This window comes from Ursus maritimus, unplaced genomic scaffold (assembly GCF_017311325.1).
Source record: "Ursus maritimus isolate PB19 unplaced genomic scaffold, ASM1731132v1 scaffold_15, whole genome shotgun sequence".
NCBI classification, from domain to species: Eukaryota; Metazoa; Chordata; class Mammalia; order Carnivora; family Ursidae; genus Ursus; species Ursus maritimus.
In genome coordinates, this window is record NW_024423897.1 from 910,421 (window position 1) to 920,717 (window position 10,297).

At 60.2% G+C, this 10,297-nt stretch overlaps 1 protein-coding gene across 2 annotated transcripts; it reads left to right on the forward strand.

Annotated features, from left to right (window-relative positions):
• The first annotated feature begins 207 nt into the window (after positions 1–207).
• Positions 208–9,054, forward strand: SNCB (synuclein beta). Of its 2 annotated transcripts, XM_040630195.1 has the most exons (7): positions 208–488; positions 836–992; positions 1,133–1,262; positions 4,087–4,128; positions 4,352–4,470; positions 7,956–8,045; positions 8,417–9,054. In XM_040630195.1, the coding sequence occupies exons 3-7, from the start codon at positions 1,142–1,144 to the stop codon at positions 8,447–8,449; spliced, it is 405 nt and encodes a 134-aa protein (XP_040486129.1). In that variant the 5' UTR covers positions 208–488; positions 836–992; positions 1,133–1,141; the 3' UTR covers positions 8,450–9,054. The 2 variants fall into 2 exon arrangements, with proteins under 2 accessions (XP_040486129.1, XP_040486128.1); XM_040630194.1 differs by lacking the exon at positions 836–992.
• Positions 9,055–10,297: the final 1,243 nt, after the last annotated feature.

The window sequence follows — 10,297 nt, forward strand, 5'->3', positions numbered from 1 at the left end:
CCTACTCTTGGCGCTCCGCATTGTCTCCCCCACCCGATTAGGCTCTTGGGGGCTGGGCGCGAGTCTGAGCCCAGGGGTTCTCAGTGACGCGTCGGGGGCCTGCCCCGGGAGGCTAGCGGGCTCCGCGGAGATGTCACCCTCCCCGCCCCCTGTCAGTCAGGCTGAGGGGGCGGCGCGGCCGCCAGAGGGGGCGCTGAGCTCAGAGCTGCCGCAGCGCTCTAGCGGGAGCAGGAGCCGGAGGCTGAGCGTGCGAGCAGAGCGCAAGGCGCGATCCGTGGCTGGCGACGCACCGAAGGCCCGGGCACCGCTGCGTCCCGGCTCAGCGCCCGCGCCCCGCCTGCTGCCGACCGACCTGGGCGCCTGGCGAGGCCCCGATTCCCCATCCGCCCCGAGCCCACCCCAGCCCGGCCTAGCCGAGCCCCTGCGTCCGCCCGCCGCAGCCGCAGCCGCAGCCGCCGCTCCATCCCCAGCCCGGGCCCAGCTTCCAGGTGAGGCGGCCGCTCTCCGGACGCCGGGGTAGGGGAAGGGGCTGGGGAGGGACAGGGGACTGGGCGGGATGGGATAGGGGCTGGGAGCAGAGACGCGGAACCCGCTGGAGAATGGAGAGAGGGTTCCGGCAGGTGCGTGTCCGTGTGCGCCCTGGGCTGTTTGTGTGACTGCTGCTCTGTGTCTGCAACTGGCGGGGTGGCGGTGTGGACGTGCGCCCGCGCCCGTGTGTTCGTGTGTGTCAGGGTGTCCGTGCGCGTTTGAACGTCTGCGTGTCCTGTGTGTGCACGTGAGCGTGTCGGTGGAGAATGTTTGTGTGTATGGTCTTGTGACTCTGTCGTGTGTACAGGCAGGCCCCAGGGCTTCGCGCTGATCCCAGCACCCCAGTTCCGCGGGGCTGCAGGTTGCAGGGCCCGGGATAACCGAGGCAGTGGCTCCTCCCGCGTCCCCAGGTTTCAAGGACGCCGGGACTCGTCGCGGCCCTGTGGCCTCACGCTGGGGAGGGGGTAAGACGGGAGGGGGCTCTGGCCCGGCAGGGGGCCGGGGTCTCAGGTGGGAGAGGAGGGGGTAACCGGCATCCCAGGGAAAGGGCTGGGGTGAGGGTGCGGGGCCAGCGCACCCGTGCCCGTGTGTTCGCCCTCCCCAGGCCGCCAGGATGGACGTGTTCATGAAGGGCCTGTCCATGGCCAAGGAGGGCGTCGTGGCCGCCGCGGAGAAAACCAAGCAGGGGGTCACCGAGGCTGCGGAGAAGACCAAGGAGGGCGTCCTCTACGTCGGTGGGCAAGGGGCAAGGCTTCCGGGGCTATGCAGGGTTCGGGTGTCCTCCGAGGGAGTGGGGCCAGAGGGGTCTGGGCGGGAGAATATGAGTCAGCAGATGGGGCAGGGTCAGCAGGGGTCACCGGGGACACAGGAAGAAAGCCTGGGTCAGTGATGAAACCTTTTGGGGGGGGAGAACGGGAGAGGGGAGAAAGAGTTGGGGAGGGTGGGGGTTCAGCTGAAAGGCCAGGGACCAATGCATGGGTCAAAACAGATAGCCTTTTTCTTATTCTTCACATGGTTACTAGTTACCGGGTGTTGAGCTCTTCCACTCTCCCAAGTTCCGTGTGAAATGCCCTAACATTCATTACCTCACTTCATGGCCCTGGCCCATTCCACAGCCCAAGAAAAGCCAGGTTCCCAGAGGTTTAACTACCACACTCAAGGTCACACAGCTGCTGAAACCTGAAACCGCAGTCGGAGCCAATCTTTACAGACTCCAGAGCTCCCGCCTGGCACGCTTTGCCTCTTCTGTTACCGGGTTGCCCCTTACCTTAGCCCTCCTCTCCTGCTACGGCCACCACAGAACTGCTCTTAGGGTCTTCCTGCCTCCCGATGCCTGTGGTTCCATCATTGCCTCGGCCCCTCCTCCTTGCAGCTTCTAGCTGTGTGAGGAGAAAGGCGAAGTGATTAAAATCTCTCACCCTAAGTGTGAGAGGAGAGGGAGCCTGCAGGGTCATTTGCATAAGGGGATGCAGGGCCCCAAACTAACAATTACTGAATTTCTGTGGTGATTCAGGGCTTACCGGTGTGTAGTAGGCAGAATTATCCTTTGTGGGGGCGGAAGAGGGCTAGTTAATCTGCCCAGGATTGTGGCAGATTTGGGATTGTGCAATTTGAAAAATATTGATTGACTTCTTACTCCATGCTAGTAGGTGCTAGTAGGTGCTAGTAGGTGCCGCCTCTCCCGATAGTGACCCAGAGCATTCCCATAGTGGAATCTGACATCAAGTGGCTGGGATGGGGGCTACTGCAGTCAGGTAATCAAAGAAAGTAGCATTTGAGCTGAACCCCAAAGAAAAAAGAGCTGGGTGGAAGAGGGGAGTTGGAGGAAGCAGAAAAGGGCTGAAGGAGACAGGGCTGGAGAGCAGAGGGCAGGAAGCAGTGGTGGGGGATGAGATGAGAAAAATGGGCAAGAGGCAGCGCATGAGGGGGCCCTTGCTGGCCAAGGCAAAGGATCGTTACAACCTGCCATGAGAGATTGTGAACTAGGGACTGACGTGATCTGACTTCAGTATAGAAAGGTTCCTAGGGCCTCTGGGGAGAGACCAAATGCAGCGAGGCCTGTGGGGAGGTAGTATAGCCGGCAGATGAGGGTGGCCGGAACTAGGGCACAGGTGATGGAGATAACGTGGAGCCTTGAGCCCACAGCTGCCAGGCCCCAGCTCTGGACTCCCTGCTCCCTCCCCCAACCCAGCCCTCGCACTCCTATGTATCCCTGGCACCCTGATGCAGTCTCCCTGCTAACAGACTCGAAGTATCCCCTTCCCCTTAGTTTGGCATCTCCTGCTCCTCCCGCTGCCCGGGAACCCCCAATGGGCCCCAGTTCCTACGCGTTAAAGCCTCAGCTTCCTGTAGCCTGTAACTCAGTGCTTTCACAGTCCTGCCTCAGTCCGTGTTTCCGTCTCTCCAGGTGCACAGACAGCATTGATGTGCTCTGCGCAGGCCCAGAAAGATCACCTCTCTGTGCCCTGTCTGCCTGGTTTCCTGTGCCTGAGATACCCTTCCCAGTCTCCTTTCTGCATATCCACCTGCTCCCCATTTGTCAAGGCCCAGGCAGTGCCCCTCCCCTACCATGTACCCCTTGGAGGCTGGAAGCCCTCTCCCCACTACTCAAGGTCCAGGGCGCCAAATCTGCTCTTCTCTTACCCCCATCTGACGTTGAGCCATTGGCCCTGGGACCTGGCACAGAGCAGGTGCCAACAAATGTTTGTGGGAGGAATGACAGGGTGCCATGCAGCACCCCCCACCAGCTGTCTCTGGCTATGGTCAGGCTGGCCATAGCCGGGAGATTCCTGCTTTCCCATGCTGTTCTCTCCTTCCACCAGTCTCAGCCCGCCCAGACATCCATTTACCCATTTCGGGTCTACCAGCTCTTGTCTGCATTGCCACATCCTCAGAATAGGAGACTCCCCACTACCCTGAAGGCTCCTGCCCCCCACCTCCAATCAGGCCATCTTGCCTTTCCCAGCAGCTACCTTCCTGAGAAGACCCTGCCTGTGCCATGGGTGTCAGGCACCCTCAGACCCACCCTCAGACCCACCATATACCTGAGATACTCCTCACTTTGGCTGGAAGGACGAACTCACACCCCAGTTAGAAGAGTCTTGAGAAGAAGAGGACTGGGGGCTGGCGGGTGTGAATGTCCATAGGTGGGATGTGGGCGGTCAGGCATCGAGGGCACCAGAGGAACACCCCCCCCTCTGAGGTTCCACCCCCCACTCCCACCCCCACCTGCTCACCGGGGACTGAGAAGTAAAGGAAATGTGCTCTGCACAGTGCTGGCTCCCAGGCAACATCCCCCAGAGGGTGTGGCTATCATTTCAGGTAGAGGAGAGGCAGACAGTGGGGGAGAACTCAAAGTCCTTGGGAAGTAGGTTTGGAGGGCTCAGTGCAGTCATGAGAGGGGCACCTGTTGAATTTGGGGGCCTGAGGAGGCAGTGATGGGGCCATGATGCCCACTGCCTACTGGGTCCCTCTGCCCGCTCCGTAACCACCACGCTCGCCAGAGCCTCTGCTCCCTCAGCTCAGAGTCCTGATGTGTGCTCCTTTTTGTCCCTGCAGGAAGCAAGACTCGAGAGGGGGTGGTACAAGGAGTGGCCTCAGGTACCAGCCCAGCCCTGGCACAGCCCCCTTCCCTCACCTCGGGCCTGGGATCTGGCTGGGATCTGCAGGGTGGGGGGTGGCGGGGGAAGAGGACACCCCCAAGGATATCTGAGAGTGTGCTCCGTGAGGGGGGCCAGCCGGGACACTGCACGGGAGAGAAAAGCATCTCTGTCCGCTTCACCTTGGTCCCCAACCCCCTTCCCCAATTCTCTCCCTGCTCCAGTGGCTGAAAAAACCAAGGAGCAGGCGTCCCATCTGGGAGGAGCCGTGTTCTCTGGGGCCGGGAACATTGCGGCAGCCACGGGCCTGATGAAGAAGGAGGAATTCCCCACTGATCTGAAGGTGAGTTATCCTCTCGCCATACACACGCACACGTGCCAGGCATACCCGTACACGTGCCACCAGGCTCCCCCTCCCCCAGCCAGCCTGAGGCACCCCTTGCCTCAGGTTCCACAGGGCTCTGTTAGACTCAGCTCAGAATGAGTTCCCCTGGCGTGTCGGGATGTGGTGCTCCCTCTGACAGTGACCCAGGTCTGCCTGTATACACGTATCCTGCTTGCGAGTGTGACCTGGACCACTTTGGGCCACGTCTGCATGTCACGGGTTGTTCGTTCTTTCTTGTCATTCAACAAGTATCCGTGCCAGAGAGGAATTATTCTAGGAGTTGCTGCGGTGAGTAAGTTCCTGTGTTCAGGGAGCTGACGCTGTGGTGGGAGAAGATAGACAACCAATGAATAAGATGCTTTCAGACAGGGATACGTGCTATGAAGAAAAGACAGGTGATAGGACAGAGAGTCAAGGGGTCAGGGGACTACTTTAGTTGGGAAGACTTCTCTGATGAGGTGACATTTGGGCTGACACCCAAGGGATGAGGCAAGCCTTTTGAGAATTGTATTTCAGGCGGTAGGAACAGCATGGGCAAAGGCCCTGAGGCAGGCATGAGCGAGTGCGGGCCACGGGGCCATGCATGGCATATTTGTGCAGGCATGTCCGCCCCCAGCAGAGCAGTTCTGGCTACCGCCAGGTGTGTGAGGGCAGGCACCTTCATGAGGACACACTGCATCGTAAGAGCTGTGAACCTGGAAGTGCCGCAGAGCTGGATCTGAATTCTACCTCCACTACGTCCTGACTGTGTGACCCTGGGCAGGGTCCGGCACATCTCTGAGCCTGCCTCTGCCTGTAAGACAGAAGATGAGCACAAGAGGGCTCTTGCATAGATTAGATATAATGTATATCAGAGGTTCTCAGGTTCTCAACACTTACGTATGCGTCAGAATCATCAGAAGGCCCGGTTAAAATACAGACCATCGGCTGCCTCTCTAGAATTTCTGATTCAGTAGGTCTGAGGTGGGACCTGAGAGTTTGCATTTCAAATAGGTACCCTGGTGACGCTGCTGCTACGGGTCCAAGGACCACCCTTCACTGCAGGCTCTTTACACAGTTGATCCTTTCCCCTGTCACAAGCCTGGGGCTTGAATCAGAAGTTCTGGCTCAAGTCCTGTGTATGGATTTTACCAGCTATGTGACTTCCCAGTTATTATCATTGTTCCAGGGATTGCTCCCATTCACTGAGCTCGTGTACGGGCAGGCAATGTTCTAGACTGGGTACATGGGGTAACTCGCTGAATCTTCACACTCTCTGGGAAGAAGGCGCTACATGTGTCCATTTTATAGATGAAGGAACTGAGACCCAGAGAGGTGAAGTGACTTGCCTGCCTCTCTAAGAAGGTGCTTGGGAAGATAAGCTCAGGTTTATGTCAATGGAGTTGCTGGGAGCCGGGGTGCAGAGAAAGCCAGATCTGAGCCTGAGCTGTCAGCCTCCAGGGGCCTTTGCACAGAACGGTTCCTCTCAGGCCTCCTCCTTCCTACCAGCGCTTCTGACACCCCAAGCCTCGGCTCTCAAGGGAGCTCAGTATCATGGACTTTACTATTTAAGCAGCAGCCTTTGGGGCTACTGGGCATGGGGAACCCCGCGCAAGCCTAGGGTGCACATTTCTGAGTGTCCCCACCTCCCTGCTCACATGCATTACCGTGGGACCCTCCCCTCCTGCAGAGCAGACGGCTCCATCGCTATTTCCCATCTGAGGCAGCTGAGTTCAGAGAAGTGACTGACCTGAGCTCATGAGTGGCCAGGATGGGATGTTTTTTAAGTAAACTTTTTACTGAAGAACAACATACATACAGAAAGCACACAGCCCCATGAAAGTCTCAGAGCCAACCCCCCATGTAACCAGCACTCACACCAAGACACAGAACGTCAGCCCCTCAGAAGCCTGCCTTAGACCTCCTTCCAGTCCCTCACCCCCAGGCCCAGACCAGGGTAAGAAGAGGGAGGTGCCTGGGGCACAAAATTTGAGGGGGACACTCACTCTGGGGTCTCATTTGCATGGTCCCGAGAGTGGGGGCCTTCTTAACATTTGCACCCTGGGTGCCTTATTCACCTCACCTTGGTCCTGGCCCTGCCTCCCCCACCAAGGGTCATTGCTTCTTGACTTCTGTCACCACAGATGAGTTGGGTATTTTTTAACTCCATATACATGTTATCACGAAGTGCGCGCTCTTCTGCACCTGGCTGCTTGCGCTCAACAGCGCGGCCTTCGGCCATGCGTGGGGGGTGCCGCCATTCTCCCCACTCGCTGCGGGCCACCCACCCTGTGATGAGCCGTGCTGCACACCTCGTGCCACCGCTCCGGATGTGTAGGTTGTTGCCAAACAACGCACTCAAGCTGGAAGTTTTAGTACTGGGTGACTTTGGGCAAACTGACGTTTCCCCACCTCCTAGGCCGTGGGGTATCCATCGGTGCACTGGGGGAAGTGAGCCAGGTCAGGAGCTGGAAGCAAGTGTGCCCGGGGGCCCGCCCACACTGGTCATGTGAGGAAACTGAGGCTGCCTGGATGGGGGTAAGGCAGCTAGACCGCAGACGTGGTCAGGCAGGCCTTCTCAGGGCCAGCCCCCCAGGCTCCCAAGATTCTTATCTCTGCCCAGTAGGGAGGGACAGTGGTTATACGTGGGAAATGGGGAGGTGGTATCCCCCCTACCTACACGTTCCCCCCTGGGGTCCCAGAGTGTGCCAGCCCACATGTGGCTTTGTGCAGCCGTGCGTGGACCCCAGCTGATGGTGTGTGCCTGTGTTTGTGCACATACACGTGCTCACCCGCAGGTGGCTGGCCATGTGTCTGGCAGCCCCCCTACTTGTGTGCCTGCTGGCCTGCTCCCGTCCGGGCAGCAGATGCAGGGGGGAGGGGAGAGTCTCAGCTCACACATCCAAGCAACACCATGAGCTGTTGCTTCCAGCTTATCTTAAAATAGCAACAGCTGAAGAAACCAGGCCACACAGGACCCTGGGGGAGGGATGGGTGGAAGGTGGCAGGGGAATGGCTCAGCGCTCCCGCCCAGCCCTGTCTCAGAGCTTCCATCTCCCTCCAGCCCAGAGGTGCCCCCAGGGCTATCTCTGGGGTCCTGATGCCCAGCAGAGCCTGACACAAGGCAGGTAGGGATGAATCGGTGATCGAGTGTACTGTCTATCTCCCCATCCTATCCAGTCCAAATGACGGAAGGGCAGGAGGCTACCTGGCACTGGGGAGAGGGGTATGGAGAGCCCCACTTCCCCTCGCCACTCCCAGCTTCATGGTGATCTAGGGGGATTTCACCCCTCACACCTTCATTCCACTTCCAAGGCACTCCAGATAAAAAATTTAATTAAAAATTCTGGTTATATTGCCAACAAAGCCTAGCCTCCGCCCAATCAGCCAAAAGCTTCCCAGGGTAGGAATTTGGGGAGTATCCCCCAGCTGCCCTCATGGCCTTGTCCCTTCTCTGCCTGCAGCCAGAGGAAGTGGCCCAGGAAGCTGCTGAGGAGCCACTGATTGAGCCCCTGATGGAGCCAGAAGGGGAGAGTTATGAGGAACCGCCCCAGGTGAGGGGTGGCAGGGCTGGGTGGGGCTTTGGGCATCCCAGAAGATTGCCACCATCCCCAGCTGGGGTGGGAGGTCCCTGATAGGATAGGGTTGGGCCAGGGAACTTCACACCCCCCTTTTCTAGAACCCGGGCCCTCCGTGATGGCAGCAGAGAGGGAAGACAGATGGGGCCTAGCACTGGGCCCCAGGCACCCCTGCCCAGGAAAGTCCCAGCTGTCCCCAACTTCCAGGTTCCTCCCCTGCCCAGGGAGAGGGGCATGTGCTGTTCCTCCTTGAGGGAGAGGAGTCTCGGGGCCAGAACCTGGCCACTTGGTCTCCAACCCCTTCCTCTTTTGCTCTTCCCCACTCCACCCCCATCCCTCTGATGCAGGAGGAGTATCAAGAGTATGAGCCAGAGGCATAAGGGCCCAGGAGGGCCCCCCACCAGCAGCACAATCCCTTCCCTATCCCCTGCCCCGTCCCCAAGAACCAGGGCTGTCCTTCTACCCCTTTCCCCCAAACACGAGATCTTCCTTTGCTCCGAGGCGCCCCCTTGGAGCCTGTGTTGGTGTCTGTCCATCTGTCTGTCCTACCCGCCCGCGTCCAACCCTGGGGCGTGGACAGGGCTGGGGCTGCGGCCGTGGCTGGTAGCCTCGCCCCACCTATGTTGCCCCCTCCCCACCCCATCCCGTCCAATGTCTGCATGTTCTATGTATTTTTAAACCAAGATCAGAAAGCGACGGCTCCCCCCAACACACTCCCGACGGAGGCTCTCTGAGGGACCCCCGGGCAGCCCCAGAGCCTCCAACCCCACACCCACAAAGACCCCAAGAACCTTTTTTTTTTAGCCAAAACCAGGAGCCAGGCTGTGCCATGCCCCCGCCCTCAGCCGGCCCAGTCCGAACGCAGGCGTCGTGTGTCGTGATTGTGGCATGGAGAGTCCCCCACCCCTCGTGTGAGCGTGTCCTGGGTGGGCGGGCCCGGGCGCCTCCCCGCTCCGCGTGTCCACGAATAAAGCCAATCTGTCTGTAGCCGCCGCCACACCGGCAAGGCAGGGTTGGGAGGTGGGTGGGGCGGCCGACGGGCTTCCAGGTCCCCGACTACTCCACTCCGCTCTTTGGGGCCTGGCATCCTCTGCCCAGGTACAAGATTGACCACCTCGGTCCTCAGTTTCTCCATCTCCTATCCTCCCCTGCGCTCCCCCCCCCCCCCGGGATAACCCGGGGGAGAGGGTATACCCAGGCTGGGAATTGCTGTTGGCTAGGAGGCGTGAAGGTGGCCTCGGGCGCCACCTGCTGGACTGTAAAGCGCCCGCTGCAGGTGCAAGGCCCAAGGAAGCCCCACGCCGCTGCAGCGCGGGGTGGTCGGGCTCACACCTCTCTGCACACGCAGAGCAGGGGCGCGGATGACAAAGCACACGCAGACATGTGTGCGCGTACACTGGCCCTTGCGCGCCAGCCCGAGTGTACGCACTTTGGCAGGCGCGCACGTGCAGACACGCGTGCACCCATGCTGACCGGCACGTGCAGACTCGCGCGCGCACCCAGTTACACGCGCGCCGCGGAGGAGCCCTCGGAAACCAGCAGCGCGGTCACTGAAAGAAGGTGTTACGCGCAGTCGGAACGTTTACAGGCGCACAGCCCTGCGCACACCTGACCAACGCAGAAAGACCCATTCAAGGGGAAGGGGAATGGGCAGTTGCCTCAGAAGGAGGCAGAGCTCCGGCAACCGGTGCTCCACCCCTCTCGGAAAGGCGCCCGAGGGATTGCGGCCTCCGCTGAGGTGGGCGAGGGTCCGCAGAAAGCCGGGAAGCCGGCCAGGAGCTCTGAGCAGATGAGGATCGGCACTAGAGGGCCCCCAACACCGCCTAGGTGTAGGGAATAAGGGGGCGGAGACGCCGCGGGGAGATGCAGACCCCGCGGGGAGGCGCAAAGGCCCCGCCTCCGGCAAGGGGAAGGCGCTGTTATGCTCGGCTTTGAAGGGCCCCACGCCGAAGCTCCGCCCCCGGCAGTGACAAGCCCCGCCCCCAGCGGTGCAGCACTTCGGCGTAGGAGGCCGCCGCGGCTCTCTAACCGGGCTCGCACAGAGGCCCCGCCCCCGCCCTTGCGGAAGCCCCGCTCTGCTTTGCCGCAGGAACCCCCACCTCGTCTGCGCAAGACGTCACCCCCTTTTCTCCCGGGTGCGACCTCCTTTCCGACTTTAGCCCTGTTTCGCCCTTCAGCCCCAGGGCTGCAAGGAGCTTGCTCTATTTAATCAGCCACCAGGTGTTGGC

Coding starts and splice junctions, on each gene's coding strand:
- SNCB (XM_040630195.1), top strand. CDS start 1,142: ATGGACGTGTTCATGAAGGGCCTGTCCATGGCCAAGGAGGGCGTCGTG. Junction 1,263..4,086: donor GGAGGGCGTCCTCTACGTCG/GTGGGCAAGGGG, acceptor TTGTCCCTGCAG/GAAGCAAGACTCGAGAGGGG. Junction 8,046..8,416: donor GTTATGAGGAACCGCCCCAG/GTGAGGGGTGGC, acceptor CCTCTGATGCAG/GAGGAGTATCAAGAGTATGA.